This window comes from Homarus americanus, unplaced genomic scaffold, assembly GCF_018991925.1.
Source record: "Homarus americanus isolate GMGI-L3 unplaced genomic scaffold, GMGI_Hamer_2.0 scaffold50165, whole genome shotgun sequence".
Taxonomy (NCBI): Eukaryota; Metazoa; Arthropoda; class Malacostraca; order Decapoda; family Nephropidae; genus Homarus; species Homarus americanus.
The window spans coordinates 75,030-98,726 of record NW_024748747.1 but is presented as its reverse complement, the minus strand read 5'-3'; the positions used below and the strand labels follow the sequence as shown (position 1 = coordinate 98,726).

General features: G+C 41.1%; 1 protein-coding gene across 1 annotated transcript; it reads left to right on the top strand.

The window, feature by feature from the left end:
• The first annotated feature begins 1,609 nt into the window (after positions 1-1,609).
• LOC121880392 (sodium-dependent nutrient amino acid transporter 1-like) lies at positions 1,610-19,271 on the top strand. Its single transcript, XM_042387567.1, has 8 exons — positions 1,610-1,711; positions 4,622-4,717; positions 10,614-10,872; positions 11,166-11,382; positions 16,396-16,669; positions 17,056-17,568; positions 17,691-17,925; positions 18,653-19,271. The coding sequence occupies exons 1-8, from the start codon at positions 1,679-1,681 to the stop codon at positions 18,874-18,876; spliced, it is 1,851 nt and encodes a 616-aa protein (XP_042243501.1). The 5' UTR covers positions 1,610-1,678; the 3' UTR covers positions 18,877-19,271.
• Positions 19,272-23,697: the final 4,426 nt, after the last annotated feature.

Below are 23,697 nucleotides of genomic sequence, written 5' to 3'. Positions count from 1 at the left end.
TTCCGTGTAGTGGTAAATGTAACACATATAACAATATCTTTGATTGCTATTTCATATTTACGTTTACGTTCCATAAATGGGTTCTTCTTTTTCACCAGTATGACACAGTAATGGGGAGAACATAATACCTCTACCTTTACCAACTGTGTAAATGGTGAGATGACTGTTAGTGTGATATAACAGTCACTTGTGAAACTGTCATATATGCAACAACCTTCCTGGGTTGTCACCACTTGTAACAATCACTTGAGAAGCTATTTCTGATACACTTCCAGATGTAGATCAACCGTAACTTTCACTATTTATGAGTGTGAAGAGAAAAGACGGCGACTATGTAAATAGACCGTTTAATCACGTCCTTTCGATGTGTGAGGGGTTGAGTAGTAATTTCTATGTGTAGAGACCCATCGAGGGAGAACGGAATAGGCAAGTCGTCCTCCCTCGAGGGAAGACGGAACCATCCACGTTGGCTCTCAAATAACATCTTCCTCTAGTCAAGGATATCAAACTACTGCCCGCTTTAGGTGGCCAGGGAGCCGGCTACTTAATGCCTTAACTCAGCATAATATGACACAGCTTCCCATGGACACACCTTATCACGTGCACTGAACATGTCACCTCATAGCTAGTGGAAAGTTACAGGGGATGAATCAGTATATAAATCAAATGTAATAAATCCATTTATATAATTCTTCTGTTTATGAAACAAGGGCCATTACATGAAAAAAACGAGCTTAACCCTTTCACTACGGTAACATCTAATATTCAATTTGGTTAACGCCAGATGATCTTATTCTGCTCAGAAGCGATACTGTACACAAGGGCTTCAGAAGATAATTTGCCATAGGTTGGAGGTGAAATAAGAGAATGAAGTTTGTATATACAAGTAATCACCGTAAATTCAAGAGGAGAATCCCTGAACTTATTTGAAATTATCCAAAATGTGAGAATACATTGTGAGGTGTCTAACGTGTGTGTTTGTGAGTAGTGTGAGTTGAAAACTATAAAAGTGTGAGTCAGTAAGCCGAACAAGCACACGCTTTCACTTGGGTTTCTTACACAATTTCGTGTTTATTTATTTTTATACTTTTGTTGCCTGTAAATAAACCCTTGGCAGATGAAATTGAGCTATGACCACCGGATGATGATGTACACCAACACATGACTCTTAAACACACACACACACACACACACACACACTGTGCAAACCTAGTTTGGCCTTAGGTAAACTGGATAGTTGTATTAATCTTCAGAGGACCCACTACCATGTTTGAATCTTCCTGTGCACCATCAGACGAAGAAGAAAACAATTAAATCGAAACACTAGCCCCTAGCCACCCGCCACCCCTTCGCATCTCATTCGGGCTTGGGACCAGAAAGGCTGGATTATTATTATTTATTTATTTTTTTAGATGTAAAATCATGCTACTCTATGTGGATAAGAGTACTTTATATCCTAATCAACTACAGTCATTAGTGTGTAAGCTTTCAACCATGCTCAAATTGTCTTGTTAATTTTTTTACGATAACACAACAGCTGGCAACTCATGATTAAACAACATGGCACACGTTTCTTGACTCTTGAGAATTAAGTCAGTTGGCCACCAGGTTTACAAAGTGAAAGACGACGACGAACTGTTCTCATTGACTCCAGAAATTTTTGGAAGAATCAACGGTCATGAGTTTATCAATGTCATCCTTTAAAGATAAGGTATTTACCGAGTTAAAGATATTCTTAATAAATTTTCAGAAAAAAAATAGAAAGGTTTAGTTTCAGAATTTGTGGCCATTGATAACAAATATATTTTTGGTAAAGGGAGACAATAATATTGTTATTCCAAGGCATAATTTAGTATTATAATTTTTGTGAACAGGCGTTCCTATTATTTTCTATCCCAAGCAACAATTATTTTGGCAAGCTTGGGGAGATTTTCAGCTATATATTAATGTATTACCTATGTTAGAATTTTCTAGAATGTTATGATTTACTCACGTAGTGTAAGCCTAGACGTTCTAGAACTTTCCAGGCGTATCTCGTTCCGACCTGCAATGCCTGGATGGCACTAGGATGCTCTGAGTATCGGAAGAGAGGTATATAGGCACCAGCGAGCTGCCTAAAAACCCACTTTATTTCCCACTTCCTAACTTTACCCTCCTCCTCCTACATCGTCTTCCATCTTCAGAGCAAACGGCTCTCTTCTCTCCATCTCATCATCAAGGGAAGTAGTCACCCGTTTCTGCTCAGAGTATGAAGTACAAGCCGAGAGACAGCTAAAGATAATGTACGACCGTGGTCAGTACAGTATGCTCATCAAAGAGGGAGTTGTTTAAAGAAAGCAGGGAAATTCATAAAAGGAGGAAAGGAAAGTTAGATGTAATTGTTTTTTCACTATATTATCTTAGGTTATGGTGATGACCTCAGAGCTGAGAGGATCAGTGTACGCTTCTTGACATGTGGAGTACTAGGTGGAGAGAATACTCTTTTACGCCCTCAACTGCACTTTTCTAGGTGTTCTCATTGTGTATTATTTAAGGAGGAAGACCAGGCACTCAGTAGCTTAGATAGGGGAACTCCGAGGGACTTGAGACGACGGAGAAGGTGGAGGTGAAAGCAGGAAGATAGGACAATTGATCTGATGTGTGCATTTCAATTCAGTTTGTTATATACAGTATTGTGACGCCAAGGAGCTTAGTGGAATTCACATCCTGGATTGTGCTGGGGCCCAATGTAATGAAGGGAAGTAGGATGAGAGGTTGATGAGCATAAACGTGATCTTGGCATGGTTGATGGTGACATGATTGGAGGTGGCCCAATTTTAGAGATTATTCAATATATTCTGGAGGGCGCTCCAGTCAGGATCCACTGACCTATATATGCTGCTGGTGAATGTGATGTATTTCCTTCTTTGTGTACGAACCTCTGTCCTGCGTGGCAGTGAACAGTGGCATTACCCACATGAATCTGACCTATATATAGTGTCAATGAATATGATGCATTCTTTGTGTACGAACCTCTGTCCTGTATGGCAGTGAAAAGTGACATTACCCACATGAATCTGACCGACGTATATGTATGTATGTGTGCGTGTGTGCATGTATATGTACGTGTACATGTATATGTGTATGTATATACGTATATGTATGTATATGTGTGTGTGTACATATATGTATATGTACTGTCAATGAATATGATGCAACTCTTTGTGTACGAACCTCTGTCCTGCATGGCAGTGAACAGTGACATTATCCATATGAACCTGACCTCTATACATTTATAGCTGTTAATGAATATGATGTATTTCTTTGTGTATGAACCTCTGTCCTGCGTGACAGTGAGAAGTGATACCACCCTCAGTGTCAAGACCTGACTGAATTACTCAGAATAGGCAAACTGTACGACAAGCTTTGCCAATAAATTTGTTAAACTAAAAAAAAAGGAGCCGAGTTGTTCACACTGGCTCCAGTGGTGGAATTGTCGACATATTTCCAGTGAATGGGAGATTCTCTCAGGGTATCGTTGATGAGGATGAGGAAGCAAAGTGGCTCCATTCTGGTGCCTTAGGGTACGCCACAGGTGGGAGGTGGATTAAGTTTTCATGTTGCCTAATTACTGAGTATCAATGATAATTATAAAGTAAAGAAAAACATAAAGAGAATAAACATTTATTACACCCACGGGAGTTAGTGTTGGATTGTGGGAGGGGAAGGGTGGAGCAGGAGGAGGATGATGTGGTGTCGGGGATCTCAGCCTCTCCCTACCAGGCCAAGCTGTGAGCTGCATTATTGTTCTTTTTTTAACTCGTAGTTTCGGGTAGATATACATTAATGTTATTCAGTCCTTTTTTACTATTATATGCACACACAATTGTTCATACGGAATAAAAAAATTAAAAATAAATATTATCATGAAGTCAAAATAATAAAGAGAATAATTATTTCTTAAGTTTGCTGGAGTTAGCCCATGATCGTGGGAAGGGGGAGCACGATCCTGTCTCCCGTGTTCTTAGTGAAATGATTGCTAAATGGCTACACAGTATATTTTCTTTTCTTTTATTTATTATCATTGGTTTTATTCATTCATCACATCTGCAGAGGGATAACACTGCCACACTAATCCACGGATACTCTACATTTTCAATGCCGTGATAAGTGAAATGGTATAGATCAAAATCATAGATACCCGGAAACTGAGGACGGGATATTCGTAGTTGGCGAAGGTATACTCAAATGATCTTTGAGGCCCCATTTATCTATTGGCATATATATCTTAATGTTACATATTCAGGGATTTGAATAATTCTTACTTGAAGACTTAATGTAAACAAAATGTCACTAAAAATTTTGTTCTCTGATACGATTTGAAGAGAACATGTGCAATTGTGCTCGGATGACTCATGTAAACAGGATGTTTTATGGACAATGGAGCATAATATGAAGTCTGACTTAGAGATACAGTAACTAACATGTACGATGATGATCAGTACAAGCGATGCTTCAGCAAATTCAACACAGATATTTGCGAGAGCAAATATCTGTGTTGATAAATAAGGATATCTTTGTTTGCGAATTTCACGTTTGTAATGAGGTGTAATGAGTTGATTTATTTATCTCTGTCTTTCAGGGAACAGACAACCAGGCCTTTGAGAGTGACAGCAAGGATGAGGATGTGACACAGCTGGAGTCTCCACCCTCTGGGGCCTCTAACACTCATCTGGAGGTGAGTCGAGTCATACTGCACTTACACTAGTACAGTATGGATATTGATATTGAAACAGTTTATTTAGTCAGAAGAACACAGATACAGAGACGATTAGAAATCATAATATTAACATAGCTGAGCCAGTTGAGAGCCTGAGCTCTCCTGTAGGCACCTGATATAAGCTGTACATTTATCCCAAGGAAGTATTGTGTAACATTTAGTATCATCTGGAATAGTACACATAGCATGGTGGTAATAAGAACATATCAGAATGTTACTACGGTTATCACTTCGATATTTTTGTATTGTATTTATTTATTTTTTATTTATTCTTACATTTCTATTATAAGTGTATACACAATTTACAGTGGAATTGGAAAAAAAACACAAATATGATAAGGAGGGAGGGAGTACAACATGGGTTGTATTAAGGTGGAACAAGAGGACAGAGCTGTCAGGATTATGTTTAGTTGGCAAATATATTTATTGTAATGGTAACTTTGCACACTTGCTAGTAGCACAGTGATATCAATTCATTACTTATAACATCATGTTATTATTGGATGAATAACCGGGAAACGTATACCCTGCCATATGAACTATGATTATGGCTGGTCTACTCACATAGATACACATATTACTTATGTGGGTAGTAATAGAGTAACCTGCTGTCACAGGAATATGTACCAGTATCTCAGTTGTGAGTAGATATTGATGGTTTACTGAAGACTCGTATAACAAACTCTAATACTGGTAATAGCAATATTTCATGGTTTCCATACTCAACCTGAGACAATTATATTTCTGCTAATTCGGAAACATGGGGCAATCTCTCATTTCCATACCCGGAATGGGGAGATTTTCTCGGAATTTTCTTGGAATCTTCCATAAATGGACTAGATGCAATCATTGGAAATTCATTTCCATTTTGAAACAGAAAGGATTTACCCCCAATTTCTCAAAATGGTATATACAAAAATTACAGCTATTGGAGAGCTCCGAGGATCAAAGATTCCGGTTAACAAAGAGATTACTATAACAGTCTATACAAAAATGGTACAGTAGCCAAAAGGATGATAAAATACAATGGACAGAAATTACTTATTACATACAATGATATAGGCAGTGTCATTTAACAAAAACTTCCATTACAAAATAGAAGTAACATAAAACTTATATTGAATACAGCGGTTGGCAGGGGTTGGTCTCTTGGCTTTCTATGTGCGTTCATGTAAATAAAGTGTGCTGAGGCATTGAACAGCAAACATGTGGTGCTGTTGATTATTTATAGGCGATACTAGGAATAATAGCAATGTGTTATTTGTTCATGCCTCCAAAAATAACCATGCAATAGATTGGAATGCAAACCAATTGTTTTGCATTTAGTACAATGATTCGAAGAAACGTAGGATAATGGAATCAATTTGTATACAAAACCATTAAAATTTTAACGTGATTGAGGGCAAGTTAAAGCTGGATCCTGTAATGAGAGCCCTGGTGGTCAGGTCCTTGTCTGTGAATGTGCTACCTGAACTGGTTAAGGGTGATCACCGTGGTGATGGGTTAAAGGAAATGGGGATCAGGTGGGCAACGATTGTCATCAACACGGTCTGAAATAAATATTTCATCTGCCATTGTGGATTTTATATCTTACATTGGTGTTCACATTATGGTGACCTCCAGCTGTACTGTTTAACGCTGATTTCACTGACTTTAAACACTGGCCATCACTGTTCAACAATGATTCCACTCCTTTCCAAATCGAAATTGTCAATTTTGGTGAGAATTTGCTGATATCCCGGCAGAGAGGCAGGGTTTAAGGGAGAGTGGTGGGGTAGGGACACCCAATTAACTCTGGCAGCTGCCAGAGCAGCGTCGATGTGTCCTGTCCCACTGATGGTAAGGAGCAGGGAGAGGCTGAAGGGGCTGGGGGAGGCTGAGGGGCGGGGGGGCCAAGGAGGGCTGAAGGAGCAGGGATGAAGGGGGGGAGGGGCTGAAGGAGCAAGGAGAGGCTGAAGAGCAGGGATAGGCTGAAGGGGGGGAGGCTTAGGGGGCGGGAGGGGGGGCTGAAGGAGCAAGGAGAGGCTGAAGGAGCAGGGATAGGCTGAAGGCCGGGAGGCTTAGGGGGGCGGGGGGGCTGAAGGAGCAAGGAGAGGCTGAAGGAGCAGGGATAGGCTCGGGGGCAGGGGGAAGCTGAAGGACTGGAATAGATAGATGAGTAACGCTAGTGTGGAGGGCCGTGGTCGCCAACCCTCAACTATGATATTTTCCTTCATTAGTGGTAGCGGTAGTGGTGGTGGTGGCGACAATGGTTGCGGCGACAATGGTGGTGACGACAATGGTGGTGGTGACAATGGTGGTGGCGACAGTGGTAGTGGTGGTGGCGATAGTGGTGGTGGTAGTGGTTTTGGCGATAGTTGTGGTAGTGGTAATGCGTCTAGAGTGGCAGCATTATGTTAGTGCTAAGGTGCAAGCACTGTTTGCTTCCTCTCTTTTTCAGCTACCGCCGCTGGCTAGCCCTCGTGGCGAACAGGGAAGCAACTTGCATAAGTCTTCCCCTGCCAATACACAGCCTCTTCACCATCAAGACTCCTGCTGTGCCTCCTCGTGGCAACACACGGTACCTGGGTGCCTCATGGGCCCAGACTAGACCTGCAGGGGATCTCGGAGCAGCAGTGGGCCCCAGAGAGATGGTGCATAGGCCTATTGGCGTGTGGACACGTCCTTGCGCCTACCAACCATTGTCCCGCTGCCTTGCGGATTAACCTTGGTAGGTATAAGGCTACGGGAGTAAACCCTGAACGAAAAATCTGTGGTAGAGCTCCTCATCATGTAGACATGCTTACACAGTGGAAGAGGTGACCACCATGGGAACCCAACGACTATACCGGCGGACGAAAGCAATGCTTGATGGACAGGCTACTCAGGCGAAACCCAATAAACTGGGCTATTGGCAGTCCATTGCAACTCTCCCTATCCCCAGTCGTTGCAACACTTGCACCACTGGATCCGGAAAAGGGAGAGCCAAGATGTGTGTTTGCAGCCTGCGCTCCTGCCTCACCACATAAATCAACTCACGCGCAGCCATCATCCAGCTCATCATACTTCTCATCATCATCAAAACTGCTATACCCCCCAAAAGTCCTATGGCGATGGACACGCAGCGACAGGGACAGGCAGAGATGACTACTGGGAGTCTCTAGCCACAACTCTGCACATGGGCAGCATAAATAAGATGGTCGTTTATGCACTGGAATCTAGGCAGCAATGCAATTCAGTCCTGCCTGTGTGACTGAGCAGCCCTTTCGAGGAGCCACTCTGCTCCCCCACATGTTACCCACTTTCAGTATCTTGGCTCCCACCAGTAAACCACAGCGGACATCGATGAAGAGATTCAACATCGGATCAGATGTGCATCTCAAGCCTTTGGCAGACTCCGTACCCGTGTCTTCAGTTGTAGGGAGCTGAAATTATCTACAAAGTTGCACGTATATCGAGCAGTGGTGCTCCCCACCCTGCTATATGGTAGCGAAACATGGATTGCATACAGGAGGCACCTCAAGGCACTTGAAAACTTTTACCAACGTAGTCTACGTTCCATAACCCGAGGTCGCTGGGAAGACAAGAGAACAACTGCCAGTATTCTCGCTGACACCAACTGTAAGAGCATCGAGTCTACCATAATCCATGAACAACTGCGTTGGACTGGCCATGTTACCTCCATGGACGACCGTAGACTGCCAAAGCAGCTACTTTATAGTCGCCTAACGAATAGTAAACAAAACGCTGGCGGACAATTGAAAAGGTATAAGGATAGTCTTAAGACAAACCTGAAAAGGTACCAAATCGACCCCTCACCTGGGAGACGATTACTCCACACCGTAACGCTTGGAACAGCACCACATGACAAGGTGTCAGTACTTTGGAGTTAGCCTGCTGCATATCGAGGCAGATAAGCGCCAACGCCGGAAAGACGCTGCCGCCGCCCCTCCTGCACTAGATATAGCCCTCCACACGTGCAACATCTGTGGATGACCCTGCCGGTCCCGTATCGGCCTCTGCAGTCACTTCAGAGCTCACCAACGAAGGTAGCGTTCTTGATAACTCACATCATTTTATCACAGCTGGATGATCGTCATATTCAATTCGGAGTGACAGCAAAGTAGTACCTGTAGTAGCACGTGCTCAGAACCAGGTAAAGCGTCAAGACTGCGGTGAATGAGAACGCCCTATCTGAACTATCCCCAAGTGTTATATTAGGCCACATCTAATAATCAATAAATAATAACACAGCAATATACTCCCACATCATGACACTAACCTCACCTAGCCTAACCTAACCTCACCTAGCCTAAGCCTAACCTCACCTAGCCTAACCTAACCTCACCTAGCCTAACCTAACCTACATTAAATACAGGGTAATCTAATACTACCTAACCAAACTAACTGATCAAACCTAACCTAACTTCAACCAACATAATCTAACCTAACTTATCCTATCCTATATAACTGAACCTAAGAATAACACCAGACTTATTACAATGTAAATAAAATGTGAACATACAGGTTAATTACTTTCCCTAATTGTTCACTTAACTGCTGCAAAGTTCTATTCCTTATTGTATAAATAATACAAGAGATGGAAATTCCTATCTCTCATTGCAGTGCTTAGCTATCAGATTGGTGGTGTATGAGTGTGGTAACATGATGACCAGTGGTGTATGAGTGTGGTAATATGATGACCAGTGGTGTATGAGTGTGGTAATATGATGACCAGTGGTGTATGAGTGTGGTAACATGACGACCAGTGGTGTATGAGTGTGGTAACATGATGACCAGTGGTGTATGAGTGTGGTAACATGATGACCAGTGGTGTATGAGTGTGGTAATATGATGACCAGTGGTGTATGAGTGTGGTAACATGATGACCAGTGGTGTATGAGTGTGGTAACATGATGACCAGTGGTGTATGAGTGTGGTAACATGATGACCAGTGGTGTATGAGTGTGGTAACATGATGACCAGTGGTGTATGAGTGTGGTAACATGATGACCAGTGGTGTATGAGTGTGGTAACATGATGACCAGTGGTGTATGAGTGTGGTAACATGATGACCAGTGGTGTATGAGTGTGGTAACATGATGACCAGTGGTGTATGAGTGTGGTAACATGATGACCACTGGTGTATGAGTGTGGTAATATGATGACCAGTGGTGTATGAGTGGTAACATGACGACCAGTGGTATGAGTGTGGTAACATGATGATGAGTGTGGTAACATGATGACAGTGGTGTATGAGTATGGTAACATGACGACCAGTGGTGTATGACATGATGACCAGTGGTGTATGAGTGTGGTAACATGATGACCAGTGGTGTATGAGTGTGGTAACATGATGACCAGTGGTGTATGAGTGGTGTATGAGTGTGGTAACATGATGACCAGTGGTGTATGAGTATGGTAACATGACGACCAGTGGTGTATGAGTGGGTAACATGATGACTAGTGGTGTATGAGTGTGGTAACATGATGACCAGTGGTGTATGAGTATGGTAACATGACGACCAGTGGTGTATGAGTGTGGTAACATGATGACCAGTGGTGTATGAGTATGGTAACATGACGACCAGTGGTGTATGAGTATGGTAACATGACGACCAGTGGTGTATGAGTGTGGTAACATGACGACCAGTGGTGTATGAGTATGGTAACATGACGACCAGTGGTGTATGAGTGTGGTAACATGATGACCAGTGGTGTATGAGTATGGTAACATGACGACCAGTGGTGTATGAGTATGGTAACATGGTGACCAGTGGTGTCAACACATAACGGTTAAATATTATTAAGTGTTTTTTTTCTTGAGGTGGTAGTTGCTTTTCCCAAGATCCCTTCCCACTCTGCCTTTTCTCAGGAGTGGGCGCGGCCTGAGCGGGAGCAGTGGAGCAACTCGAGGGAGTTCCTTTTATCTTGCATCTCCATGGCCGTTGGCATCGGAAATGTGTGGAGATTCCCATTCGTTGCCTTGGAGAATGGTGGAGGGGCGTTTCTCATCCCATATCTCTTGGTCCTCATTTTCATCGGAAAGCCACTCTACTATCTTGAGTTTTGCTTGGGACAATTCGCCTCCTTCGGACCGGTCAAGCTGTGGGAGTTGTCGCCAGCATTCAGAGGTAATAGTTAGCAGACTTGATTTATATATCCCTTGTTTGTTCATAGAGAAAACCCTAGATGATATGTTGTTTGACAAACAGAAGTACTTTAATATAAATGAGAAAGCAGGCGAGCAATTAAATTTACCCTGGATCGATAATCTAATCTAAAATAAAGATCCACGGAAAGAATTTTCCTTTTAAAATATAATTTCAGTCAGCGTGAAGAATGTGTTGTTATTCTTCCATTCACGTTAAATAAACCTTATATTTGAACACAACCACATATGAGTTTTTCTCTCTCCCTTCCACAGGTATTGGCTATGGTCAGGCAGTCTCAACAATGGCAGTTTTGACCTTCTACACCTTCCTGATGGGCCTTTGTGTATTCTTCTTCTTTGCCTCCTTCCATAGTGTGCTGCCATGGTCAATATGTGGTCCATGGGCCTCCAGCAATTGCTTAAACTCCAACACAAACACAACCCTCCTCAACTTCTCCTCCTTTACCACTGCCGCTGAAGAATACTTCAGGTAGGAATACAGTATCCAAGTAGCTGTCATACACATACCATTGTGTGTGTGTATGGGTCTTTGGGGTCAACAATACACTCTTTTGTTTGTTCTGTAGAGATTATGCAGCAGGTACCGATAATAATATGACAACTCATTTTTCATTCATGATGCCTATGATTTTTTTTTTTTTTTGTAAATGCCTTGCCTGTAGTGTTTTTGTCAGTGGTCATATGGCAGTGCTTTAAACCTTTACTGATAAAAGTGTTGTAACTCATCACATAACACCAAGTTTGTCAGTATTTCCTGCCAGATTTGTTGTCACTAATTTTCCAGCAATCCTTGAACCATTTATATTATTTCAAAGCCTTATCAGTTTCTTTGTGGGAAAGCAATAACTCTCTCTAAACCTAAGACTCCAAAACTGGTTGATTTTCCTGCTTGTAATAATCTTCATACTAGGAGATGACTAGAGTTCATAATAAAGGGAAGAAATTCTCTCCCGGAAGGTAGAACAATGTGCTCTTGAGTTCCATAATAAACCTAACCACTGAAACTCTTGGTTATGGGATACTTCAATACTGCACACTACCACAATATCAAACTGAGAGTTCTAACTTTTAGCAATTAGAACTCAATGCTCAATATAAATGCCACTCATAAGACTATATTGCTTGTTATAGAGTTGATTATCACTGCATGTGAATTATTCTACACTTTATTAGTCATTTGGGCCGGCGGTCACATTTCTGTTGCCCATTGTTGGCAAGAAATGGGCATATACTTACTCCAGTGTTGATAAAGTTTGATATTCAATGAGCTCACACTCAGTACTGTCAAAACACTCTCTTAACAGGTTGTTCCAAGACTTTACAACTCTCATTTCAAAAAAGTTTCCCTGACAAGTTTCTGAACTTGTGGTCTTTTCAACCGTAAGCTGTGACCTCTAGTGGGGCGGGCATTTGCCAACTGAGTAGTGCCCTTTGAGACATTTATAAACTTATATTAGTCACCCCTTGACTGCCTATAGTATAATCTAGGCCTAGGCAACTGCAAGTGTTCTAATATCTCTGGGTACCTGAGGTGCCATAGTCTAGGCACCAGCATGGTGACCCTCCTTTAGATGTTTTCAATCACCTGACAGTCTTTAGCATATCTTGGGGACCAGCTGGGATGGCAGTGCTCCAAAAGGGAAGCACCTCACGGGGTACGGACCATCTAGATCAGTGGGCTCTGAAACAATGTGTCACTACCCAAATTTGGGTCGCCGAGTTGTTCAAATGAGTCATAGATGCCGAACTGTTAAATTTATTGTAAAACCGTTCTCATCTTCAATGCCACAAACACTCCACTTCTGATTTCATTTTGCTACTGACCAGTACATACACGGTGTTGCTCATGACAATGGCTGGTTTGTTTTGAATTTTGTTTAAACACTGTTGTGCAATTATGTATGGGGATCAGGTTTTTCTAACTTGCTTTGGATCGTTTCATGCTGTGCCAATTTGGTAGTTATCTCGTTCCTTATTTCTTCTCCATTTTTTTTTATCTTTGTGCTCCTGGATTTTAATATTGTGCTGCACTTGTTTTAACTCAGGGTGGAGAAACATACTTTCAAAGGTACAATTTTAAATCTTGGATTCACTCACAAAACATGACTTTGCAAGTCATCCTGAGGATGGGCAGGCACATTGTCAAGAAGCAAAGCTTAGACCGCTCCTCTGGGGATGCCATGGACTGTCATCTGGTAGTGCCTGACAGCATGCACGAAGACATTGTGGAACCAGTCCTCAAAGATGTCCCGCCAGGACACAGGAAGATGATCCATGGATTTGTGCAGCACTCTTGGCCTCTGCGCATTTCCTACCACCATGGGTTTAATTTTGTGTGTGCCAGCAGCATTGGCACACAGCAGCACTGACACTCGCTGTTTGCTGGCCTTGAGTCCATGGGTGTTGCTTTCCTGCCAGGATGCCAAGATGTTATTGGGCAGGGACTTCCAAAAGACACTTGTAACTTCCGCGTTACATTTCATTGTCACGGGTGTGTTGCAACAACTTCTCTTTAAATGGCTGGACAGTAGCCACATCAGCACTGGCGGCACTCTCGCCAGCTTCTCACCTGTTGGAAATCCCTTGGTACTTATAAAATTTATAGTCACCCAAAGCTCCCATGGAAGTTAAGCACCTCCAGCAGCATAGCTGTACACATCAGTATCCACTGTTTTGCATTTCACGGCACCCATACAAGGTGGGTGAGGCTACCTTCTTCATTAACAGGATGGGGGCAGCCTAGCAAGAACGGCCTGGCTTTCTGCAGGCACCACACACCACCGCCAGCACTTCCCCCTCCACTGCCGCATACCCGGTTTCTGCCGAAGAGAGATGCCGTTGGGACATATGATACGCCTCCTTACCGTTGGTATGCCCCAGGTGCATCCTCTTACACTTCATGACATTGAAACTCAGCAGCCATTTCTTCGACCATTCTTGGAGCTCACAGAGATCCTTCTGCAGCTCTTCACAGTCCGCTTGGTTCTTGATTTCCTGAAATAACTTGGCGTCATCCGCAAACATTTGTATGGAGGAGTGTACAACGTCAGGCATGTAATTTATGAAACAAACAAACAACAGCGGGCCCAATACACTGCCCTGTGGTACCCCGCTTGTGACAGGTACAGATGATTTCGTGCCATTAATCACCACACACTGCTTGCGGTCTTGTAGAAAGTCTTCTATCCACGCTAGGACATTTTTCCGAATTCCGTACCCTTACAGTTTGATTTTCAGCCTTTCGTGCGGTACACTGTCGAAAGCCTTGGCAAAATCTAGGTATATGCTGTCGATATTACTACTCCGTTTAGAATATGGGTCCAAATATTCAATACCTTGAGCAATTGTGTTAAGCTGGAGCGCCCGGGCATAAAACCGTTTGGTAATCCCTTACAAGGTTGTTTCGTAGTATATGTTCCATCGTGGCATCTCTCATAATACTTTCAAGTACTTTACATAATATGCTGGTCAGGCTCACCGGTCTATAGTTGTTTGTGGAGTGACAATCGCCCTTCTTGAAGATAGGACTCACATGAGCCATTTTCCAATCATTGGGGGCCTTTTGTTCATCCAGGCATTTACAAAACAGGATCTTCGGGGACTCTGCAAGCTCGTTGCACAACTCTCTTAGCACTATGGAATGCACCTTGTCAGGGCCGGGACTCTTATGGACTTTAGCTGAGACAATTTACTTCTAATACCCTCTTCTGTGAACACAATGTGGGTCAGTGCTGTGTTGAACCGTCTGTCCTCAAACGCAGGAAGATTAACCGCATCCTCTCTTGTGAACACCAAGGAAAAGAAGCTGTTTAATGCCTCACCTTTCTCCTGGTCAGAATCTGTGTAACTACCATCTTCAAGCCTCAGGTCTGATACTCCTACTCGCGTTTTTAATTTCGACTTTGCATAGCGGTAAAACGCCTTTGGGTTTGACTTGACCTTTGGAACTCCTTTTCAGCCCTTCTGCACTCTGCCTTTGCTTGGTTCCTGGCTCTTGCATACATCCTCCTGTCCTGCTCATCGTTTGACCCAACCCACGTCTTGAATTTCTGTTCTTTTTCTTAACTTTGTTGACCGCCGCATGGTTCATGTGTAGGGATCCCCCTTGTATTCCTAGAAGCACTGGATTTGGTCTTGGGTATATATATTTATCGATCAAATGAGTCACTTTACTAGCTATGATATTCAGCGGAGTGTCTGCGTTCTTGTGCCTTAATGAGTCAGGCCAGTGGATATCCCTCATCTCTTCCCTCATCCCGTTGTAATTTCCCTTGTAATATTTGAACCTTGGCCTGGCCTTTTCTTGAACTAGGTACCAGTTAAATCTGAATATGGTGACTTGTGCCAACTGGGGCAAGATGTTCCAGTTTGGCCACCATACCCTCCTCATTTATTATGATGAGGTCAAGTGGCTTGGGTGTTTGCTTTCTCTGTAATGTGTCGGGTCTCTAACATGTTGGAACAAAAAATTATCTCTCAGAGTTTCTACAAAAAGAGTAGCAGTGTTATTCAAGTCATTTGGGGTGAACTCGTTTCTCCAGTCGGTGTCGCCATAGTTAAAGTCCCCCATGATAAGGAGGTGGCTAGGGTTGAGCATCGCTGGGTTGTCTATTAAGGCTCTTAAGTTCCTTTGATTTAGTGGGCCACAGGTTGGGTGATCTGTAGATACACCCGAAAATAAGTAAATCTTCTCCCTTTAATTTAATTTTACACCACTTGGACTCTTCAAAAACATCCTCTCCCTGTACACTCGCCTGGCTGGCTCCAGCAATATTGAACTCGCATTCCTCTGGGTCGATTCTCCTGTTCTTGCACAACAGTTCTAAAACTCCTACAATATCGGGTTGGTGTACCTTCAGTAGTGTTTCAAACTCCTCTCTCTTATCAAGGAACTTGTTAATATTAGTGTACATGACATCCAAGCCAGAATTTGTTCTCGGTAACGTCTCTGCTCTCCGCCCCCGCCCCCCTCCATTCTCAGAAGCTGCAGCATTTGCTAAGTGCTGTTTATATCATGCATGACCAGTACACAAGATTAGACTTTGTTTTTACATATTTTTTAAATTGTCCTGAATATAAACACATGGGGGGGGGGTAGGAGGTCAGGTGTATGCCAACGATAGCCCAGTGCCTGGGCATTAATAAATCTTCATTAAACAATATTTCTACAACACTGTATTTACTTTACATTTCAGTGTACATTATGCTATATAAACTTATGGTCTGTATTTCTTATCACACTTTTCATAATGGGCTTTATGCATTAGTTATAATAATAATAATAATAATAATAATAATAATAATAATAATAATAATAATAATAATAATAATAATAATAATTCCTGTTCTGGATAATATAAAAATATTTATAATAATAGTAATAATAATAATAATAATAATAATAATAATAATAATAATAATAATAATAATAATAATAATAATAATAATAATAAAAATAATTCTAATTTTATCTTTGTTTCAGGGAGGTGGTGCTACAAGTGGATCCCCTTGGGTTCAATAATGGCATAGGGTTACCAGAGTGGCGTTTGTCACTATGTCTGCTTGCATCTTGGGTGATCATCTTCATAGTGCAAGCAAAGGGTGTACGCAGCTCGGGCAAAGCAGCCTATTTCACTGCCATCTTCCCATACTTGGTGCTCTTTGTCATGCTCGGTCGTGGAGTCACACTGCCAGGTGCCTCCAAGGGCATCCTCTACTTCATCACCCCAAGATGGGAGAAGCTGCTTGAGCCTAGGGTCTGATGTTTCACTCACTTGTTTGTTTCACTGTCTGCATTGTTAATTGACGTGTTGCTTGCTTCTGTGTTCTTTATTGTTTTCTTCGTTGCTTGCCTCCATTTCCTTAATTGCTTGCGTCAATCAATTTCTGCCACATTGCTAGCCTAACTTACCATCTGTGAATGAGTTTAAGTTATCACTATGTACCAGTATTTTGTCAAAATAGCTCAAAATCAGTAGACCAGTTTTACCATGTAAATTCAAAGTAAGGTCAAAGCTGCACTACTTACAACTGAATTTTTTACTTTTCATTACTTTTCCCTCTCTGGGGAAAATAATTTAAGAGGATATAAAATTGCAATACCAAGAATAAAATTCAAACTCTTTCTTTTATTTTCCACCAGGTATGGTATGCTGCTGTGGAGCAGGCACTTTTCAGCTTGACTATTGGGTTCGGTGTGGTGGTGATGCTCGCCTCGTACAACAACTTCCGACACAACGTCTATCGCGATGCTACCATCATCTCCTTTGCTGACACCTTCACCTCTCTCCTGGCTGGTTTCACCATCTTCTCCATCTTAGGACACCTGGCCGAGCTAATGGATGTTGAGGTATCAGAGGTGTTGAAGGGAGGTGGCACAACATTAGCCTTTATCAGCTACCCAGATGCATTGGCCAGGTTCCAGTATGTCCCTCAACTTTTCTCTGCAATGTTTTTCTTGATGCTGTTCACCCTGGGTCTGGGCAGTGCTGTGGCCTACACTGCCACCATTATCACCGTCATTTGTGACCAGTTTCCTCATATAAAAAAATGGAAAGTGACACTCTGGGTGTGCATAGTGGGGTTCTTGGTGGGGCTCTTATACACCACCCCACAAGGACAGCACATTCTCACACTTGTCAACCACTATGCAGGTGTAAGTAGACTGAGCTCCACCTACTTGAATGTAGAATATATGATTGACGCTACATTTAGGGTTTTGAGAAATGACATTTGAGTTGCACTGGAGTAAACTTACAATAATTTTTGTCTATGCAGGGAGTATCAATCATGTTTCTGATGATCCTGCAACTGGTGGCCGTTATGTGGGTATACGGCCTCAAGAAGTTGTTATATGACATCGAGTTCATGTTGCACAGGAAGACAGGACTCTACTGGAAGATTTGCTGGGGTGTCCTCAACCCACTCTTCATCACCATTGTGTTTGTGTTCAGTCAGATTACTGCCAAGCCCCTCACCTATGGTGATTATGTCTTTGGCAATGTAGCCACTGGTAAGATTCTCCATTGCAATATGTAAATGTGAAAGTTTTCATTATTTACAAATTCAATATAATCATTTCTGGTCATTCTGACCACTTGAGATATCTTCATCGTCCACAGTTATGAATGTTTATTTTTCTAGTCAAACAATTGTAGTCACAGGAAACAAATTCTTTCATCTTTTTTCTTAAAAGCGGAAGGACACTAAGGCACATATGAAGTCTAATAAAACACAACAATTGTGGTACATGAAATCAGTGCTTATAGTCACTAGTCTAAGAATAAAACAAAGTACTGTATAGTACACCAATAAAAAATTTCATTTCTGACTTGTAATAGGCAAAGTTATGGAAGCATAAGATGCAAATTACATTCACTGACATTTGGTAGTACAAAGTACTGTATATTTTGTCAAAGACACAAGACCTCTGTAAAGTTTCATTGGTGGGAATGAAAATATCATACAAGGATTATCAAATGGAAAATGTTTAGGAAGGACAGACAGATTTTCTATGAGGTGATAGAACACACAAGTGAACTGAAAAAAATGACTGGTAAATAAACGGACTAATAGATGAAAGAAATATGAACTGACAAACTGACTGGCAACAATTAAAAGATAAGTGGACCTACATATCTAGCAGTACATTACAAGTTTGAAATAATTTTTTTGTAAAGAGATTTACTTGAAATTGCCTGGTTTTCAACAGATCTTTCATCAGTGTTCTCATGTTACAGGATTTGGGATTGGATTGGCAGGGTTTTCTGTGGCAATGGTACCGTTGTTCTTCCTCTTGGAGGTGTGGAATAAGAAGAACACTGCTGGCATCTCTACCCTGTGGGAGGTCATCCAACACACCTTCAAACCTACTTCTGCCTGGTCCCCCATGGATCCAGACCTAAGCAAAGAATATCACCACTTTCTTGCCTCTAAGAAACAGAAAAGTACAGAGGGTAAATAACCAATATCCTTTTGCATTTTGCAACACAAGAGACCCCTACAGTAAAACAGGAGTGAACTTGCTTAGCAGAGTTTGTAGCTAATGTAGTCATAAGTGTACAACAGATTTTACTAATTATTTTTTAAAGCACTATCACTCCTTGAAGTACTGTACATAAAAGAATCCTTGTATAGTATTTTCCATTTATCTATCCACAAATCTATGCAGGGTGATTCACAAAGATGAACAATAAATTGCAGGGCGTATTCCTGGGACAATTCTAGGCCACGATGTATGCAGTATACTACAAGCTTTGTTAATAAATTTGTTAAACTAAAAAAAAACTAAATCAGTAAAAGCATAACATTCACTTGACTTAATACTCTCTATGTGTCTGTTAATAGTTTCTAGTGTGACACATCTCATCACATCGGTGTTTAACATTTGCTTACTACCAACAGGAGTGTAATTAATAGGATCTGATATATCCAGCCAAGGAGGAATGGCATTAATGGGTTCGTCTGGGCTAACGAGCCGAAGGATAAAACAAAAGAGAGTCTTTTGTGGAAGATTAGCGAGATAGTCGGGATTACTTAGATAGAACATCAACTCAGTTTGAGCTGTAGTTTGGGGATCATTGTTCTTCAAAACTTTGACACAAAACATGGTATTAAGTAGAGCTATCCTCTCAGATAGGGAGGGCAGTCCGAGCTCTTTATTCATGCTTACAATTCTGGTTGATTTTGGGCAACCTAGAATGATGCGCATGGCTTCATTTTGCACTACCTCAAGGCTGTTGAGTTGTTTAGGCGGAATAGTCACAAGATGGAGAGCATGATAGTCAACTACAGAACGAATGAAGTGAAGATAGAAAGTACGAGCATAGGTGATGTTAATTCCATAGCCCTTGCCAACAAGGGTTCTGAGGGGCTTAATGCACTGCATTAGTTTGGCACGAAGGTTGCCGACAAAGTTGCATCATTCACACAAATTCCAAGATATTTATAGGAGCTACATAGTTCCAAAGGCATGCTGTTAATGTTAAAGCCAAGAGGCAGAGGGTGAGCAGGACGAGGTTTGAGGACCCTCGTCTTGTCAACAGATATTATGAGACCACATTCCACATTCTTCCGAGCAAATACATCCAGCAAGGCTTGGATCCTGAGCTTAGTCTGTGTCATAATGCAGATATCATCAGCATAGCATATTACTGTACAGCCTCATTTGGCTGAACTGGAATGTCAGCAATAAGCTTGTGCATCAGTATATTAAAGAGCATAGGACTTAACACTCCTCCCTGAGGCGTGCCAAGCACATAATATCTCATTCTGGCACTTTTAACTCCCCTAAACAGAACACTGGCATACCTGTTGGACAGATAACCTTTTATCCATGTCAGGAGGTTACCTTGGATGCCAAAATTAGCTAGTTGCTCAAGTATAATGTCTCTATTAGCTACAACAAAGGCTGATTTAAGGTCTATGAAGGCTGTTTGTGACTTATCTTTTGAGTGAACAAGATATTCTGCCAAGTATGTCTGTGTGCTACGCCCGGGCAAACTGGCTTTTACTGGTGGTTCTGTGCAGACAAACACAGGTAGAACAGGCAGTGCAATTGTAATATATAAATAAAAAGAGATGATAGTGTCAAACAAGCAAAGGCTGAACAACTGGGCCAGCACAACACAAACTGAACTAACTGGAATCTACTTAGCCACAGACTACCTTGAAGGAAATGGAGGTGGGGTGATATTCTGTGACTCTCAAAGTGCTTTGAAATCAATGAACAGCCCGTCAGGCTCTATGTCTAAAGTTGTATGTGATAGTAAAAGATATGTGATAACTGCCAATGAGAACAACTTGTATCGAATTTGTGTGGATTCCGTCCCATGTTGGAATTAGGCACTGTATCATGACCGTGCTGATAGACTGGCCAATGAGGCATGAAAGAAAGAAAATGTTGACCGTGACCTTGGCCTGTCCAATGCTGTACTTAAAAACATTAAAGTCAGAATCATGACCTCTGATCTAGAAGAAGTGAGAAATGCAGAGACCTGGCAGTTTTAGCATTAGTAAATATGACAAATTTTGTGACAAGAGGTACCGGTATGGCCAGCATAAGGACAGAACCAGACAATGTGATGTAGTCGTGGCCAGAATTAGGCTAGGATACAGACACATCTGGCAATTTAGTAACGGTGTACCCATACCGGAACACGCAGCATGTAAACTTTGTGATAAAGCTTTAAAGCATACACTTGAACACTATATTATTGAATGTGACACTGTCAGAGACTTCAGGCCACCTGGCTTATTGTATCATGAGCTTTGTAATTACTACATTGAATCAGGGGTGTTTGAGGACATTCTTGCTGTTTATCCCAAATTTGCTAGCCCAGACTGATTAGTCTTCAATTAGAACCAATGAATATGAACCACTGTCTTGCATGGCAGTGAACAGTGACATCACCCACATGACTCTTACCTATACTGTATATACTGCTTATGAATATGATGTATTTCTTTGTGTACGAACCTCTGCCCTGCATGGCAGTGAACAGTGACATCACTCACATGACTCTGATATATATACTGCTAATGCATATGATGTATTTCTTTGTGTATGAACCTCTGTCCTGCGTGGCAGTGAGAAGTGATACCACCCTCAGTGTCAAGACCTGACTGAATTACTCAGAATAGGCAAACTGTACTCCAAGCTTTGTCAATAAATTTGTTAAACTAAAAAAAATGATAAAACAAACTCTGCCAGCTCCTTGAATGGATAACAATGTGATGCGTCCATGTAGTTATGTACTTCATTCCAAAACAGGACAGTTTGTGAAACTTCATTCCACTTCACAAGATTGAGATCCTTTCACTGACTGTCTGAGTGTCTATACTCATGTAAGTATAATTATATAACTAAAACCGCTAGAAATCCGGCAGATATCATTTAAATCAGCAAAAAAAAAAACACGCCAGCAGCTAGACAGCAAATTTACACGCTAGATGGTGGGTTAAAACATTTAGATTTAGCGGGAAAACCACTAAAATGTCACCACTGTATTTGAAAAGTGCAAGTTGCAACTATTTAGTGAAGCCTGTGAAGGTGCCAGATGCTGTAAGTTATGCCCTGCTTACAACAGCTCTGATGAATTTGTGTTATATATTTAAGCGTACTCATATATTTGCATACATACACAATGCATACATGTATCAACTTAAAGAAAAAAAAAATTAGAGCAAAGTCCAAACGCAGTGTTGCCATATTTCGTGTAGCTCTGGTAACTATATAAACACACACACACAAAATAATAATAAAAGTATGCTCTTAAGTTTAATTGTAAGATTTGCTATTCGATATCAATTTTTAGCGCATGCACCTTATTGCTTGTCACCCAGTTATTGCTTGATCTAAATTATAATGGTTGAAAATAAGTTGTATTTATTAACCTTGGCTCATGAATGTATCTGAGGCTCTGAACCTACTGTTGGACTAGCGTATTACTAACCTTGCTAACAGGAAAGTGATATATTAATAGAATTAGTAAGTGATGATCATAGAAGTACAGTGAGAAAGAAAAATGTCGAAATAGAATAAGTAACTAATATATTATAACAGACAACAAAACACTGCCCTAAAGTTAGATTAACGAAGAAATACACTGGGCGATTCACCTAATATGGTTGAAGCGAAGATGAAAAACAAAAACAATGACACTTTTTTCGTGCATTAGCCCACCCAGGCACAGGTAACTGACCCAGGCACAGGTAACTGACCCAGGCACAGGTAACTGACCCAGGCACAGGTAACTGACCCAGGCACAGGTAACTGACCCAGGCACAGGTAACTGACCCATATCAGGGCCTGGGAGCGAAAATATAATAATAATAATAATAATAATAATAGTAATAATAATAATAATAATAATAATAATAATTTAATAGAAAAAATGTATAATAAAAATATAATAAAAATAATAACCATAAACCAATAAAAAAAATAATAAATCAAGGCGTGAGAAAATATATACAGTATGTATGTTGTGTTGTCAATAGTAAGATAAACAATTGAGACCCTGCAATTGTGTCTAAATGGGGCAGAAAGTCAGATCAGGGTCTACCATTAGACAACACATTATGCTTCCAATATCTTCCCAGGCAGTAAAGTGTACCTCCGTGTTTGGTAGCTGCCTACTCCACTACCTAGGATTAATACTAGTTTACAAGACTTCTGGGTGGGTTTTATTTCCCCTTCTACTGACAGAGGCTACTGGGGAAAAATTATCAAACAAATCTTAAAATAAAAATAAAAGTATTAACGAAAATCATATTACAGGAAGATTAAGTTATTGTTTTCTAGTATTATAAACAGGAATCTCTAATCTCATGAAGTAATTAATTATGATTTCTTCAAACTGTCCGTATTAAGATAGGTAAAATCGAACTATAAGCTTTAGAAACTGAGGCAACAAGTATTAGAATGGAAAATACGACCCGTCCGTCTCTGCGGAGCTTGGAGACTGCCAGAATAAATAATATTCAAATTCTGTAAGAATTTCAGAACAATTTAAATTTAATTCTTGGTTAGTTAAAAGCGTTAAGCATTTATGGAGAAATTGTAAATATGATACCGTAAACTATTTCTGTATCTGGTATATCTTTATGTTTATATCTTCTCGTGTAACGAAAATAACATTATGAGAGGTACTCAATAAATGAAACTTTTCGATGGAATTTTAATTATAAAGTAGGTCTTGATAATACCATGACTAGCTGAGATGTTAAGTGAGGACTAATAAGCTGATAAGTAGTGTGTTTGGCGGGAAGTTGAGTAAAACTA

Coding starts and splice junctions, on each gene's coding strand:
- LOC121880392 (XM_042387567.1), top strand. CDS start 1,679: ATGAGTTTATCAATGTCATCCTTTAAAGATAAG. Junction 10,873..11,165: donor GTTGTCGCCAGCATTCAGAG/GTAATAGTTAGC, acceptor TCCCTTCCACAG/GTATTGGCTATGGTCAGGCA. Junction 11,383..16,395: donor GCCGCTGAAGAATACTTCAG/GTAGGAATACAG, acceptor TCTTTGTTTCAG/GGAGGTGGTGCTACAAGTGG.